This window comes from Episyrphus balteatus, chromosome 3, assembly GCF_945859705.1.
Source record: "Episyrphus balteatus chromosome 3, idEpiBalt1.1, whole genome shotgun sequence".
Lineage (NCBI taxonomy): Eukaryota > Metazoa > Arthropoda > Insecta > Diptera > Syrphidae > Episyrphus > Episyrphus balteatus.
In genome coordinates, this window is record NC_079136.1 from 114934479 (window position 1) to 114951865 (window position 17387).

Consider the following 17387-nt stretch of genomic DNA (forward strand, 5'->3'; position numbering starts at 1 on the left):
TCTTTAAGTATGAGCAAGTTCAGTTGAAACCCCAAAAAGTTACGGTGAATTTTGTGTTTTTTCATGAAATTTTTAAATTTTATGTGAAAAATAATTTGTAGGTACTTTTGAAAGTGAAATAATTAAGAGTCTTAAATTTTTCTTTTTTTTTAAATAAAAGGTGGGAACCGATGAAGATATATCATACGTGTCTTATTATTAAAAACAATTCCATTTTTACAGAAGGAATCGGTTTTACTACCAACAGAATTTGATAGGGCGGTCTCTTTTGACTTTGAGGACTTTTTTGTTTTTTTTAGGCCTACGATTTTGCTTTATTTGACTTGGTCTTTTTCTTTGTATCAAAAATTAACAAAATGCAACAAAAAATGTTATATGTATAAAACTATGTTACTCAAAACAATTTTCTGTCTTTCGAAAAAAGACAATATTTTTCTTCCATTTTTTCCAATTATTGTTTTCAGCTTTACTTACCCAAAAAATATCCTGCAAAAAAGGGTGGAATTCTGGAAAAATTACCAGAAACGTTTGCACATTTGCACAAAACCATTTAATAGGTCAGGGAATGATTAATAAAGGTCAAATCGATTAATTAATTACTAAAGATTAATAAAAAAACATTCACATACGCCACAGTGACCCTATGAGTATATCGCCAAAAAATTATTCAATATTAAAATAAAAAAAAATTTATGCTAAATATCATAGAGTTTTTTGTTTAGAGATTTTTTAAAGGCAGTGAAAAGTGAAAAATGCTCGTATTGAAAATTCCCAAATAGAATTTTAAAACTCCAATATTCTAGTTTTTAGATATTTTATTGAAAAAAAAAAATTTAATTTTTTTAAACTTGGAGAAAAAGTTTCGTTTTACAAGAACTTAAAATCTAAAAAGTCTCCAGAATTATGTTGAGTGAAAGGGTTTTTTTTTTGTGACAGAAAGGTGAAATTCAGAACGAAACTGTGAAAAAAAATGATACCCCAACGAAAATTGGCAAAAATGTTTCATTTAAAACGGTAATCAAGAATCTAAACATATTTCTAAAATATTTTAGGTGAATGGGTGTTTTTTTTTTGGGAATTAAGGATAATCCACGATTAGTCCGATTAAATCAATTTTATAAATGTCTTTGTCATGGGAATTACCAATGTTTTATTCGTGTCAAAGAACATTTTTTCTAAGTGTAGACATAGTTATGAAAACCAAGTAAAAATAATGGTACCATGTTTAAATCCAGCAGATATGTTACATTTAAGAATGGAACATAGAATCTAAATTGTCTACAAGAATATAAATGTTTAAAGTGTTTTTTTGATTGGAAAAAACTATCGAAATTGAAAAAAAGACATAATTATTTTTGGATGAAAGGGTGTTTTTATTTTTCCAACGAGGGAGGTTAATTCAGTAAAAAATCCTCAATGATTCGTGTAGTATGTATGTTTAAAAATATATATATATATTCAATTTATCTTTGAAATCAAAAATAAAATGAACTTTGGGTCAAAGGGTGTTTTTTTTTTTTGTAAAGAAAATTGATTTATATTTTTGAAGACAAAAATTCCTTAAATTGCAGGTACATGTTTTCCCAGTTGCTTATAAATACTCATCCTCTGAAAGCATTAGTAGCAGAAAATTAAAAAAAAAAACACTGAAAAGTCGTTTTCAAAAGGCAAATAAAAACATATCTTTGAACTTCAATTTGAAAACTATTCCTTCTTATTTAACTTATTATTATTAATTTCACATAAATAATTTTTAAAAAACTCATAACTTGTCCACCCAATAGCTGCACCTGGCGTTGTTTTCAAAAGTCTTGCCTCCAAACCTTTCAGAAAACCCCTTACACCAGCAATATTATAAATTTTCCGAATACCTTTAATCATTCCACCAATATTACCAATTTCTTGAGTATTCAACAAAGTCCTGACAACATCTAATGGTGTGGTCAGAACAGCAGCTGTTGCACCTGCTGTTCCACCTGCAACAACTTGCACCGTAGGATTGAACTTTCTCTCTGGATTCATTAGAACCCTAACATACTCATAGGTGAGCAAATGTAATGCTTGCACTGGCACATTCATACAAAGTTGTGTTGCAAAAGAACGATAAAATGCTTTTAGTCCTTCGTGTCTATAGATACCCTTCATACAAGTTATTACAGAATTGTATGGTGAATTATACATTTGCAAACGTTGCTTGATAACTTCACTTGGATTTGCAGCAGCGTCATGAAGAATAGTTGCGATCACTCCAGCAGACATGTAATTGATATTATTTTGAGTAGAGAATTTCGAAAGGATTTTCTTGGACATTTCGTAGGATCCAAAATAAAGGGCGGAAGCGGGTATTGTACTGGCAATTACAACTGATACTCCTCGTAAAGGTCGGAAAAGGCCTTCAGATTTGATCATGTCTATGAAGGTTTCATAGATATTTAAAGCTGAATGTTCTGGTGATAAACTTTGCATTCTTGTTCGCACCGAATCCATTGGATACATCAAACCGAGTTCTAGGACACCAGCAGCAGCACCGGAAAACATATTGATTGCAATACTTGAAGTTGGAGGCTTTTTGAAGTTTTCATCATCCATCATTATGATAAAATAATTTTACAAAATGACAACTAAATTTTATTTTTTTGAATTTTTCTTTTCAAAGTAATTTTGATGATTTTTCTGTGCAGCATTACCCACAGTACTGTATCTGCAGAACAATCCATAGAGACCTTAAACAATAGAAAATAAATTCAAAATTAATTTTTCAATCGGTTTTTTAATGAATAAACAGTTCAACTAAATAGACCGCTAATTTTCAGTTTATTGATTCTAATTTATCGTGATGATTTTCATTTGTTTATATTTTTACATAATTGAATAAATCAACAGAAATACTATCTCTACTATCTACCACATTATTTAATCCAATTAATAATTTATTCCTTCATCTAGCAGTGAATCAATATAATTAAAATTTAATTATGAATATTTTGTAAATTTTATTGATTACAGCCCACGGAAATCGTCCTAGAACACTTGCATTGCATTAAAATAAATTAAAAAAATTAAATTAAAAAGAATTCAAACCACAAATGCATTCACCTCGAACATCATTATAATCTCACAGAAAAAAAAAAGTTTACCACCATTATTTTTATATAAATTTACGTAATGTTGTATGTGAGTTGACTTACTCATATTGTTTAATCGTCAAAAAATATGGTAGTGCTACAGTAAAGTGACTTCATTTGGGGAAAAAAAAATATATTTAAAATTAAAATAAAAAACAAAGCTTGTGAATAATTTTCATATATTTTCTGCCTGAAAATCATTAAAATTACATCAACATGATATTATAGGCTGTGATATATCAAAAAAAAAATTCATATGCACACACTACGAAAAAGTCGATTAGGACTGAGAGATTTTAAAGAAATTATATATTTTAAAATATAAAGATTTGAAGGAATTAAACTTCGTGCATTTTAGTAAGAAATTACAAATTTATCATTTTTTCAGAATTTTGAAAAATATTCAAGGTCCTACACAATCCTGAAAAAAAAGGAATTTTCAAAAATTTCCTCCAAGCTCATCGAGTGATACAAGTGAAACCCAAAAGTTCCTTGGATGTGTCTGGTTGCTGAATTATTGTTGTATCTAATCAATATAAAATAAAATGCACGACTGGGTCGCACGAACATGCTCTTTGAGTTAAAGTTGCTTAAATTTTTAAGACTTTTTATATAGAAATTTGGAAAAGAAAAAAAATAAAATTCGTTTTTTAAAAAAATAAAATAAAATCTAAAATTAAATTGCCCTCCAAAACAAGTATGCAGTTTTGATTGATATATTAACATGCATTTTTGGAAAAAAAATTTTCAAAATCGTTACAGACGTTTTTAAAAAAAACTAATTTTTTATAAATAATTTTTTGGAAAAAAAGTTTTAAAATAAAATTGGTATGCCATTTTGTAGAAATCACTAATTAACATCTAAAAACAAAATTTCAAAAAAATTCAATGTCCCGTTTTCGAAAATTTGATTTTTCAAAAAAAAATTTTCAAAATTTTTTTAAAAATTCAAAAATTATTTTTTTGGAAATTTTATTTTTGGTTTATATTTAAATTATATGCTTCTTCACAAAAAGTTTCGTTGAAATCGAATAAGCAGTTTCGGAGATAGTCGGATTTGAAAAAAAAAAGTTCTATGGCAGGTACCGTTAATAATGATTTTCAAAAAAAAAAATTTTCATTGATAGATAGACCTTAGCTTAAAACTAACATTTGAATTTTTTAAACAAAATCTTTAGAGCCGTTTTCGAGATATTTCAATTTTACTTAAATCGGTATATGACAAGTACCGTTATTTTTGGTCCAAAAAAATTAATTCCAAAAACCCCTCTGGAGAGTCGTAAAATAACGCTACATACCAAGTTTGACATTAATCGGTCCATCCGTTTAGGCTGTAGCTCCTTATACAGACAGACAGACAGACAGACAGACTGACAGACAGACAGACAGACGGACTTCCGGGACCCACTTTTTTGGCATTGTCTATTATCGTAATGTCATGGAAAAATGTTAACTCAACTTTTTTTTTTTGTACGAATGCATAACTTGATATATAGTACCTATATCGCAAGTAAAAAGTCTGTACTTGAACATTTTTGGTTTAAATGAGTAAAAATGTCCAAATGTCCAATCATCCCAAAAAATTGCGATTTGATTTACTAATTTGCCTGGGCTATATTGTTATTTTCGTTAGAGTATATTTGTTCATTTTTCAAGAGAATATTTTTGTTGGTTGATTTGAAAAGACTTGTTATTTTAGACCATTTTAAATTGCGAAAAAGTTCGCATAAAATGTTTTTCTATGCAATAGACCAAGTCTAATGGCTGTCGGTCCATCCATTCGATGCGTATTTAAAAAAATACACATACCCAAATTGCACACAAGGCCATAAGGATGCACATAATTTTACTTGCTCTATAGGGCAAGTATTGGTTTCGTGTAGAAAAAAAAATTTGAGGTTTTAATCAAAACCAACATTACGATGATGGAGAAGATCAAAAAAGTGGTTTTCGTCATGCCGTCCGTTGGTCTGTGCGTCCATGTGTACATCGAGCTAGGGCCTAAACGGATGGATGGATTTGCTTGAAACTTGGTACAGATGCTTTTTAGGTTATTCCCTAGGACCGTTTTTTTTTTATTTTTTTAATATCTCCTTTTTAACGCATATCTCCCATATAATGTTTTCGAGGTATTGCAACTTTCTCGAAAACGGCTCTAACGATTTTGATTAAATTTGGTATACGTAATAGACTTATTGATTCTAACAAAACTGCGTTTTTAGTTTTTCTCAAAAAATGCGGAGAACGGAAATATGGCGTTGCCGTTTTTCAAAAATTGACATGTTTTTTAAGTTTATATATTTCACTAAAGCATAAAGTCAATTTTATTAAAAATTTACAGACATCATTTTGAAGTATAAAATGTAAAAAAAAATATTTTTAAAAACATTTTTGAAAAAAAAAATCTTTAATTTAATTTTTAAACTTTCAATTTTTTTTTTTCTCGACACTGCATAAAATCTTAAATTTCCAATAGACATTTAAGATAAAAATACTGCGAACAACAAGAGCAAGTACGTGCGACCCAGTCGTGCATTTTATTTTTATTTGTCATAATTATTTTATATTAAATCAATAACTCGATTCTGTTTACTTTAAAAGTCTAAAACTGACCAATTATAACGATTTTATCGAATTTTAAAAACTTGCTTTCAACTAAAAAAGTCAAAAATATAGAAAAAATTCTAATTTTTGAAAAGGTACATTTCAGTTGTTTCTTGACAAAAAATTAAATATTGCATATTATCAATGGAATTTACCTCTGCTTTATTTTATTAGTACAAAGTTTGGAGGTACCGGCTAAAAAAATAAAATCCTCAATTTTTTAACATTTTTTTCATTGATTTTAGGTTAGAATCTTATTCAAAAATAATTTTTTAAATTCTCTATGAAAAATGTCTTTGAACCATTTCAAAGTTAGGCTTGGTTTTCAAGTTAAATAAAAAAAACTGAAAACCGACCAGTGTTGCCGTTTTCTCCGAAATGCACCAATGGATTTAGTAGCACTTATGACTGGAGTATTCTTTTATGCCAAGGAATCATATTCAGCAATAATAACTCTTGAACGAATTTCTTCCATTCAAAAGGGTCTATTCTATAGACTATATAGAGCTTCAAATATTTTAATTGTTCAACTTATAGAATCAACAATACAAAAGTTGAAGAAAATAACATGTTCAAGTTATTGGATTGTTCAAGTTATCGTGTGTTCAAGTAAGCGAGAGTCTACTCTCTACTGTATTTTCAATCGAAATAAAAATATTTTTTGTCTTCATTCGGAAGCAGATATTTTCGGATCAAGGTCTCGAAACAAGATTTGGTTTACAGATATGAGCTCCTATAATGAATAGGCCTATCCATTTATGTAAAAAAAATTACACATTTTTTTTAAGATTTTCGACAATTAATTAAAAAAAAATTTAACCAAATTTTTGAAAAAGATTTTTTATTTACAATTTTTTAATTTTGTTTGTAGATAATGATTAATTTTGATCACTTGCGATTTTTTTATGAACTTCAGAACCTAAAAAGTTTTTTTTACTTTTCTTTACTTATTGACAAAATTTATTATACTTATCTTTTTTGACTCGATTAAAAAAATTTTATGTGATTAAAATCCCTTGACTCAGAATGTAGATTTCCATCATTTATTTGACAGTGTAAAAAACAAAGAAAAAAAAAACCCTGAATCGCTAACCACTCGTTTGGGAAAAATTAGTGGTTGATTGCGAACACTGCTGCTGGTCCTTTATAATGAGTTGCATCACTTACACAGGGGAAAAGGGTTCAAATAGGAAAATACTATGAAAAAAAAAGGATCCAACCACACAACCACAACGCCACCGTCAGTCGATTTTCACCACTAGGTTGGTGCTAATTGCTAGCGCATTTGTGCATAAAATGGGAGCAGAATTATGTGAGGCAAGGCTAGAGCTGGACTATGTTCTATGTAAAGAGATATTTATTTTTTTTTCTCTCTCAAAGGAAGGCGACTCTACCATTTAATTTTTCAAGGCAAAATAAAAAAATGTAAAGCGAACATTTTTTCTAATTAAGGAGAGCGGTTTTCCACAACATTCAAATTCTTTCTTTCCTTTTCCTCATTTTCATTCAAATTCAACGAAATATTTTGTGTTTTGTAGAAAACGCGTACCTAGCTTGTAAATGTTAAATGGTGGTTTCTAGAAAATTAAAAAAAATAAAATAATTTCCCTTGAATTTAAGAGAGCGTGTCCCAGTTTTAAATGATGACGACGACCATGGTGGAAATAAAGGTATTTTTTTTGTTCATTTTTTGCTTTTGCTTACAATATTTCGTCATTGTTTGATGTCCTTCCGAATTTGAAAAGATATATCCTTTTACTTTTACATTTCTATGAGAATATGTCTTGCTTTGTCAAATATCAAATTACAAAATGGGAATTAAAACTGGCAAAAATTAATTCCAGAATATCATTCATTCCAAATAAAAAAAAAAAAAACTCAAAAAACTTGGTATCTTCTTGTTTTTGAACACAAAAGCTCAGGGACGGGTTTTTTACATAAGGACCTTCACAACAATGTGTATTTCGTTTGCACATTTTCAGTTAAACAGAAAAAGCAAAGCCTTATATTAAATAAACCTTAAAAATATAATTATATAAATGCTTACAATATTGATCGAAAATACACATATTCAGCAATAGAATTATGTGCTTGACACAAAAATTATAAAATAAAACACTAAGAGTTTTGTAAAATATATCGCTAAATAGGCTTAGAGGCTTAGATCAAAGGCAATTCTAAATAGTCAGCAATATTCATTTTCTACAGTCAATAATTATCCAAATTAAAACGCTTACAACGCTTCTCGATTGTTCAGATATTCAGCAGTGGAAGGGTGATTATTTAAGTGTATTTCATCCAGCAGTAGATCTTCTCCTCTAAAAGCACAAAATATGTTTATTTGAGGCTGTTTGATTTTGAAAAAAAACTTATGTTTTTGACCCTAGGAAAAAATTGTAAGCGGTTACTACCCGACAAATGGTAAACACGAAAAAAAATTACTGCCTTCTATAATAGCAGGAAGTAAATCGTAAAGCTTACAAAGTATGTATAAATTACAATTAGTTCTGCACGGAACAATTTAAGATGTGTGGCCAGAAAATCCTTGCTGCAGGTTTTAAAAATGTGCACGGCTTGAAGAGTATATCAAGACTTCAGCAAATCAAATCACATTACTTTTTGGTACATTTTTCCTTATATTTTCATACTTGAAGGGCAGAGAAGTCAAAAATCGTGTTGCTTACAAACTTTACTGAGGGGAAAAACTGTATAGCCATTTGGTTTCACTTGAATATAAAAGAACTGCAGATTTTAAAAAATTTAAAGGCTTACAAAGTATATCAAGACTTCCTATACATAGTAAGCAATACAAACCACTTTACTTCTAAGTAATATTGTTCTTATATTGTCATATTTCAAGTCCAAAGATGTTAATAATCATAGAGCTTACAAATTTAATTGAGTATCAAAAGTGCTTACATACAAAAAAAAAAAAACTCGTATGACTGGAACAAAAATCAAACTAATGTTTTTACTCCCCGTAGATTCTAAAACAGCAGATTTTGAAAATTGCAAGAGTTATAACGTATTTCAATAATTCAGCAACAGAATCAAACTAGTTTTTAGTAATATATTTAAAAAATGTTCATGTTTCAAGGTCAGAGACGTTTAAAATCATAGTGCTTACAAAGTTTACTGCGATCTAAAAGCGCAGACATTTCAAAGAATTAAACTTGTACGACTAGGAGAAAAATCAACAATTCTCCCAATGTTTTACTCCTCCCTAATAGACTTTCACATTCGCTCTGCCAAGTCTAGGCCTGTTGTTTTGTAAAACCCATCCCTGTCTATGTTTTCTATACCAATAATGATTTTCCGATTATGTTTTCCTGGCAATTTGCATCCACTTTGAATCTATTTATGTGTATATTTCATTTCATTTATATATTTTTTTTTTTCATTTTGTGCAAAAAGAAACTCCATCTTCTTCAAAGGATATTCTAAAAGAATGGAGTTCTATATAAAAAATAATATCCTTGCAGAAAATTCAAAATCGTTTTTTCTTCTTTAGAGATTTCCCAGAAGCAAAAAAAAAGAAAAAAAAAAATAATCCTTGTATGTTGATTTGGAAAATAATTTTCCGCATAATGTGACGGCATTTTTTCATTTCTTAAAAAGTTGATGTATTTTCTGCGCTGAATGCTGCATAATGGAACCCAACGCAAAATTGATGAAGAGGGTAAGCCTGTTGAAGGATATGAAGTTTTTTTTTAAGGAACTTGGTTTTTATACCTGAGGCATTTTATATAGGCATTGCAGTTGATTTGTGATTGGATTCCTTTTTTTTCGTTTTTTAAGTACTTTTTTTATATTTAAATATATATGTGGTTGGTAGACAAAATAGCGTTCAGGTTAAATAAATTGTATTGATGCCAATGATTAATATGGTTGATAAAATCCTCCGTTTAATTAAAAATGTCTGTGAATATGAAGGAGTCTGAAGGTTAAGCTAAAAACTTCCCCAGAGACTTTTTTTCCCCAACTCAAAATTGATTAAAATAATAAAAAAAAAATAAAAATCCATTCAATTTAGAATCGCTTAAAATATACGCTCTGCGGTAAGTCCTTATACAATTTAATTCAACTACACAAGGACTCTTTTAACAAACCCTTGCAACATCGTTGTAAAACCACAAAAACCACTTTGCGTGACCATCCGTCATTTAGATAATATTCACCTCATAAAAGCTATTAACTCACGTATACACACAAATTTAGTATGCTTCACTTGAAAGTTTATCTGCACGCACCATCTGCATATATACAGAAGCCACTGCCGCCGCCCGAGAGCAACCTAGACCAATTCTCATTCCCCAGTGTACCCTGTCAAATGGCTAGAAAATTGCCACTTGTCATACAATAATGTAAGCCAAGGTATCTGCACTTTGTTTGGCTTAAAACGCGACTACATATTGCACAATATTTTTTGTATTACTTATTCACACATACATACAAACATAAGCACGAAAATATAGAGATAACAGAGGACTCGTGGCGTTTGGATTGGTGGCAACAACGAACGTCTCGGTTTATCCTATTTTACAATATAGCTACAGAGGACTCAGAAGTGGGATTGTGTTGGAGTTGTGTGATGGTTACGTACCACACAATCCACTCCACAACCCTTGTTGCATATCTCATTATTATCATCGTGCCAGGACAACAAAATCCCATTTTCCTATTAAGCCATGACAGGAGCCAGGACGCCATCATCCAACCACACACAATATCGTTTGGTTTTGTTTTGAAAGAGGAAGAGTTTGGTGAATTGTTGGGTTTATGAATTGGGGACGCCAGAGTATACTCTCGTATGTATATCTGCCATCTAGCCTCCCACTTGCACGAATATAAAGTGAGTTTTCTCATGCGTGGTCATAAATTTTGTGCAATTATTTTGATTTGATATGAACCCAAAAAGGATTTTGTTAAATGGATAGCTATCTCGTTTTGAGAGGGGTTGAAGGTTCGCAGTTTTAAAGGTGAGAGTATAACAGGTGAATATGGGGTGTAATGTTGAGTTAAATGGGTATTTAATGAAGAAATGCAGTTGAAAGTGTATTGGATGCAATATAAGAGAGTTAGAATTGATAATGCAGTTCGGTAAGCAAATATTTTGACGGAAAGAGTAAGCAAAAAGATTAAAGTTGAGCAAGTTAAGTGAAACTTATAATTTACTTCCAATAAGCAACAAACATTAAGTAAATACAATTGCTTACAAAGTTTAAAAGATATTCAGCTAATCAGCAAGATAGCTTTTAAAGCAATTCAACTGATATTTACTATTTGTTTGCCGTTTCCGTTATGCTTACAAAATATTCAGATATCCAGCAGTGAAAATTATTTATGTTTCGAAAATAAATTTTTTTTACACATGTCAAAATGGAGATAACGCCCTCTGTTAAAAAGAGAACACCAAATCTGATAATTGCTTCAAGTACAAAATATTATAAATGCTTACAAATTTCATAGAAAATTTTGTTCAGTGATTCAAATTGCACTTCAACACTATGTCAAACTGTTTTGCTCATAATATTTATTGCTAAATTGGCATTGAAAATTAAAAGTATATCTTAAAAGTATACAATAATTTTAAAGTATATTTTAAGTAAATAAAATTAAGATAAACATTCAGCAAGGTAGCTTCTAATCCCATTACATAAGAATTTACATTGTTCATTCCTTTTGAGCTAACAAATGTGTCCATTATTAACATTAGCGTAAAATACTCAGATATTCAGCAAAATATCACATGGCTTCAATTCAATATTTACTTGTAGGGACACAAAATTATTCATACAATACATTTAATAAAAAATATGAAGCTATTAAATTGCCTCAAATAACACGCATAATCTGAAAACATAAAAAAGATATTCAGCAAGCTCATTTGGAAAAGAACACCAGAGTATTATTTGCAATAAAGTCATTACTATGACTCCAAAATCCTTTATGGTTATCTGTATAATATATTTTGAATTTCTAGAGGAAAAATTCCGTTATTCAGCACAAAAAAAAAACATTGCTAATTAAAAATTGTTACAAAAGTTGAAAAAATTCATGTACCTATTCAGAAAAATTTTGGATTTCTTTGTTCGGTTAGGTACTATTATAATGATTTTTTTGCAAAGAAAGGGTGAATAAAGTTAAGTTTTACAATCACTCACTAGCATTATTTTTTATATAACAAATTTTTGCATTCAGCAAGTCAAAAAACAATGATATTCCACTGTTTTGACTTTTATCGTTTTACCGTCATGACTCAGATACCAAAAAATTGCATGCTTACACTTTTTTAGCACTGCTCAGAAACTTTGAACAAAGTCCTCATATTCAGCAAGTTAAATTTCATAACGTTTGCGACTTCAGTGCTCGTGCTTACATAATATAACTATAGAATTTGAATATTCAGTGTGGAAATGGTTAACAAAAAAAAAAGATATGTAGATATTCAGCAAATAGCAATTAATTGCTTACTTTTTTATTTTTGTATGAACAAATGAGAAGAATTACTTAAATAACTTCATTCACCCGAAAATAATGAACAACTACTATTTCCCATTTGGTAGTCATATAAATTACCCTTCTGAATGAACCGTCTGACCTTCTCATTTTCAACTTCCCATTCTCAAAATCAAAGCAAAAAAAAAAAATATCTTCTCAACCCAAAATGAAGAGTGAAAACATTTTAAAACCAATTTTTGTTTCCATCAAACCCCACATTTTCTACACAGACGAGAAAAAAGTTTTTCTCCTTCGATTTAAATCTCTACGCAAACCCAAAACACAAATTATCAAATTGGTATATTGTCTCGTTTGATTATACCCTTTCAACGAGCTTGTCAATTGGTCTGAAATTGAAAAGTCACCCCTCATGGACCAAACAACACAAAAAAGAGCTTCCGCCGCATATAGCCCGTGCCCACACCCGCTTATTATACCTTACAACAATTTGTTCGGTAAATTGCCAAGCAAAATAGTGAACCGGATTTGATCCTTTGTCTTGAATTGAGTTTTTTTTTAGCAAGGTTAGTCGAAGAGAAGTGGGGTGTTTCATTTTCTTTCTTTGTCATCTCAACAAGGACACGAGAATAACGTTGTCTGTTGGATAAATAAACGGGTTCTCCCGGATACTGGTTGGATACCCATTACCCAATTTCTTTTCTGCTATTTTTATTTTCTGCCGAAAGACATACTTTCGATTCAATCTCAGATGCTGCTGTGTAGTCATCGTCGACACGAAAGGATGTTGGTTATTGGACAGGCAGTCAAGTCAAACCCCCTCAAGCAGAGAGACAGTCAATTGACATTCTCATTGCAGCACACGAATGAACAAAAAAAAAAAAAATGGAGCGAGAGGCGACTCACTACTCCTTTACACATTGTAGGCTGACGTTGCAAAAAATTTTCGAGAAAGTTCAATAAAGATGTCCTGAGACATCCTTTTTATAGAAGAAAGAAAATCACTCGTGGTAGTAGTAGAGACACACGGATCAAGCTATATTCTGGATCATCCGTGTGCAGTGAAAGGTGTGTCGAAATTCTATTCATGGTGTCGATATCAAAAAATTGAATCACCATCGTCATCGGCTTCATATAGAGAAAGGGTTATTGTATACTCACATACGTCGTCGTAGGTGTCTGTCTCTTTTTCAAGGAGTCATTGCTAGCGAAATAATGAATTTGCATATTGGATTCCGTCCGGTGTGAATAGTCAATAACCTGACTATTAGCATCGTTTTGCATAGATTCGGGTTCGATTTCTAAGCAAACTCCGAATTGATAGGTGAAACCAAATTTTGTTTAAACAAGAAGAGGACACTCTAGAGAGAGAATCTCTTGAGAACCTGTGTTTGGGTAATTGAGTGTCAATATTTGATTGACCAGTGCTGGTTTGGTTTTCATTGGAATATTTGAATATTTTTTTCAGGAGAGGGAAATTTTTTTAAAGATATTTTCTAAGAAAAATCTTCTAAAGTTCTGAAACCTTTAATACTGAGATATTTATATCTAAAAATGATGATAAAATATTTTTTTATTTAGCAAAGAAAGGTTTATTTTCATTGCTGAATATCTGAATTTTCTAGAATCTTTGTAAGCATTAACACTGGGATAGTTATTTCTCAAAATTATGTCAAAATAATTATTTGTTTAGCAAAAACAATGTTTACTTTCACTGCTGAATATCTGAATTTTCTAAAATTTTTGTAAGCATTAACATTTCGAACATTTGTGACCTATAAGTATAAGGATGAGACAAAAGTTTTAGTTGTTTACCTGAACAACTCCTTTTTTATTAAAGATTTTAACCTTTCGTCAGCCAACTATTGAACATAACTTTGTTAGCAATGCAATATTTTAGAATATCTATATCTTTTGAACAAGAATAAGTAACAATTAAATTTAAAAAGTGTTTTGAATACCTATAAACGTTCTATCCTTTTTTTTTAAGGATAACTCTTTTGATATCTTGTACCTGTACTGAGTTCCAATGGGAATTCTGAAGAAAAACTTTTCATCTAAGTTGTCATTTTTTTTTTTTTTTTTGCTTATTTGCGACTTCAATAAATGATTAGAAGAAAATAAATGTATAAAATTCAGTTTAGTTTATCGCTGAAGTGTAAACAAAAATTGCTGAATTCGTCAATTTCTTACAAACTTTGTAAGCATTACATTTTAAATATTTCCAAGCTGAGACTAAAAGACAAGATGCACAAAAAATTAATTTAAATGTGTTGGTTCTTTTTGCTGAATATTTGGATATTAATACTTGCTTACTTCATGGCTCCTTTGGCTTTTTAATATGTAATTCAGCCACCAGTACATTCTCCAAATATTAAGCTAAAAGAGAACAAACAAATAAAAAACACAAATTTATCCCAAAAACTTGTTGATCCTTTTTGATGCAACTCTGACATTTAAAATCTCTTCGCAGACAACAACCAAAAACATTTCACACAATATTAACAATATTGCCACTTAAAAACACAAAATAATAAACAGAAAAAAAAATAAAAAGAATAAGAAAAAAAAAAACTTGTGTAAACAAAAAGCTTTCAGCAAATTAAAATTTATTGCTATTTTATTAAAAAAAAAAAAAAAACTTTTGTTATCCTTCCTGTCTGCCACTCACTGTCGCATGAAGACGCAAATTTCAGTTGAATTGTATTTACCTTCCAATAGTATTACAAGAGAGTGAAATGGATATCAATTCCCCCTCTCTTTTTCACCGCTTACTCTCCACTTAGCAGAGTTATTGTCGATAAATTTTAATTCGATACACTTCCCCAATCAGTATTCATTGGTATTTTCCACCTTGCTTTTGGCAAAAAGGACATTTTCTGAAAATTATCCTGCCACTTGGAAAATACTCTACTCTTGTGATACCTTCTCTGGAAGAGTGTTGTCTTCATAAAGGGAAAGTGTCCGTATAGAAGTATATGTCACATCTTGTTGTATAAATCTGCAAGAACAATGGTGGAGCAGATCTATTTACTGCTGGCTGACTGTGTGTTTGCTATTCAAATCAGGACATTCGTCAGTTGTTGTTGCAAGGAAGAAACGTACCTAACACATTTTTCTTATACTCGTTACTATACCCGTGAAAATTGTGTTGCGTTTGTTGGTTGGTATTTATGTGTTCTCTTGTAGAGTTTATTGTCAAATACACAGATACATTTTACAAACTTTGTGAGTGTTTCACATCACAACGGGAAGAATCGAACTCTCAGCCAATTTTAAGCAAAAGTGAAAGACGAATTTCAATTTGAATGGAATTTTCACATTTTCAAGTCTGAATATTTTGAAGTGAATTATTTATCGAAGAATAAGTATATTGGAAGGGATTTGGAAGGATATAGATCGTTGGATGAATGCAGATGCATTGGCATATTTTTATTTTCTCAAAAATTCAAAAAATGCAAAATCCTTGCTATATTGTTGATATACATAATGCACCAAGTGTGTCACTTCTGTTTTTCACAAAACACATGTGAGATGTGAGTATTTCAAGAATAATTTAATGGAAATATTTTGTATGTTGCATTTGAATGCACCATATTGTTGGTTATGGTAATATTTTATTCAGGAAAATTTTACTGATTTTGGATGAAACAACAACTGTGCAATATATGAAAATATTACATGATATTTAAATCATTGTAAAAATGTATTTAACATTTTCTTTAAGAATGAAGTAAAGCTTAATAAGAAAATTAAAAAAAAAAATAAGGCATTTTAAAAAAATTAAAGACAGCTCTATTCATAGCTGAAAACCAAAAGTTTCTTGGAAGTCTGGTTGCTAAATTATTTGCAATCCAAATTTTTTTTTTTACATTCGAAAGCAGGTATTTTCGGATCAATGTCTCAAAACAAGATTTAGTTTACAGATATGAGCTCACAATGAATATTTCTATCCATTTATGTCAAAAAATTACAAATCTATTTTTTTTTTTTTTCAGATTTTCGAGGGTTAACCCCTTGCCTAAAAATAATGCATTTTCTCTAAATCCATCAAGTGATACATCAAAAGAAAGGCCTCTTTGAGTTCTATTCATAACTGAAAACCAAAAGTTTCTTGGAAGTCTTTTTTTTATTCGGAAATATTTTTTATTTAAGTCAGAGGAGAGCTATCGACTACCTCGCATATTACCCCGGATTTCACAATAGAAGAAAAGTGAAATTAAATTTTTCCGGGTGGAATCTTTTTCACACGAAACTCCCGATATGGCTGAATATTAAGACAAAAAAGAAATATTTTATTCGTTTTGAGAGTTGAAAAAAATAAATTGCACGACTGGGGTCGCACGTACTGGCTCTTATGGTTAAAGTTACTCTTATGTTAAAGCTTTTCATTGAACAAAATAAGGGAAAATTTAAAATTTGATATTTGCACGGAATTTCATAAGTGGTGCAAAAAAAATAAATAATTATTAATTATAATACCGCTTTAAATGATCTCTTACAAAAAACTAAGTATGCCATTTTATTACTTGTATAAAAAGATATTTTTAGAAAAAAATTTCGAAAATCCTTGGAGCCGTTTTTTAAAAAAATAATTTTTTATATAGGTATAAAAATTTTTTAACATTTTTCAAAAAAAAGTTGGTATGCCATTTTGAAGAAATAATTAATTTACACACAAAAACTAAATTTCAAAATTTTTCATTGATCCGTTTCCAAAAAAATTATTTTTCAAAAAAAAATTTTGAAATATTTTTTAAAAATCCAAAAATGCGTTTTTTGAAAATAGAGACAGACACACAGGCAGACAGACAGACAGAATTGCCGGACCCACTTTTTTGGCATTCTCCATCAATGTAATGTCATGTAAAATTGTTACCTCGAGTTCGATTTTTTTACGAATCCTAAACTTGCCCTATAGTACCTATATCGCAAGTAAAAAACAATTTCAGGTTCTATCCACAAAAATTAAATAAAAAACTTCCAATTCACACCAAATTAGCTCCACAAATCTCCATTACTGACAAACAGCCACAGAAAAAAAAAAAAAAAAACACACCAATACTTCACACACAAACAAAAAACTTCCCAATCAAGACTAAAACTTTGTTCCTTTTGTGTCCCGTTTCTAATTCGTGTCATTCAGTTGATGTTAAACAAAAATTGAAAAAAAAAAAAAAAAATTCTCGAGAACAACGA

General features: G+C 29.9%; 1 protein-coding gene across 1 annotated transcript in view; it reads right to left on the minus strand.

Moving 5' to 3' along the window:
* Positions 1–1684: 1684 nt before the first annotated feature.
* LOC129915994 (mitoferrin-like) overlaps positions 1685–17387 on the minus strand; it is a 56558-nt gene continuing 40855 nt past the window's right edge. The window contains exon 2 of the mRNA XM_055995751.1: positions 1685–2723. Within this exon, the coding sequence (XP_055851726.1) occupies positions 1705–2592 (888 nt within the window). The 5' untranslated portion in view covers positions 2593–2723 and the 3' untranslated portion in view covers positions 1685–1704. The remainder of the gene's footprint in view (positions 2724–17387) is intronic.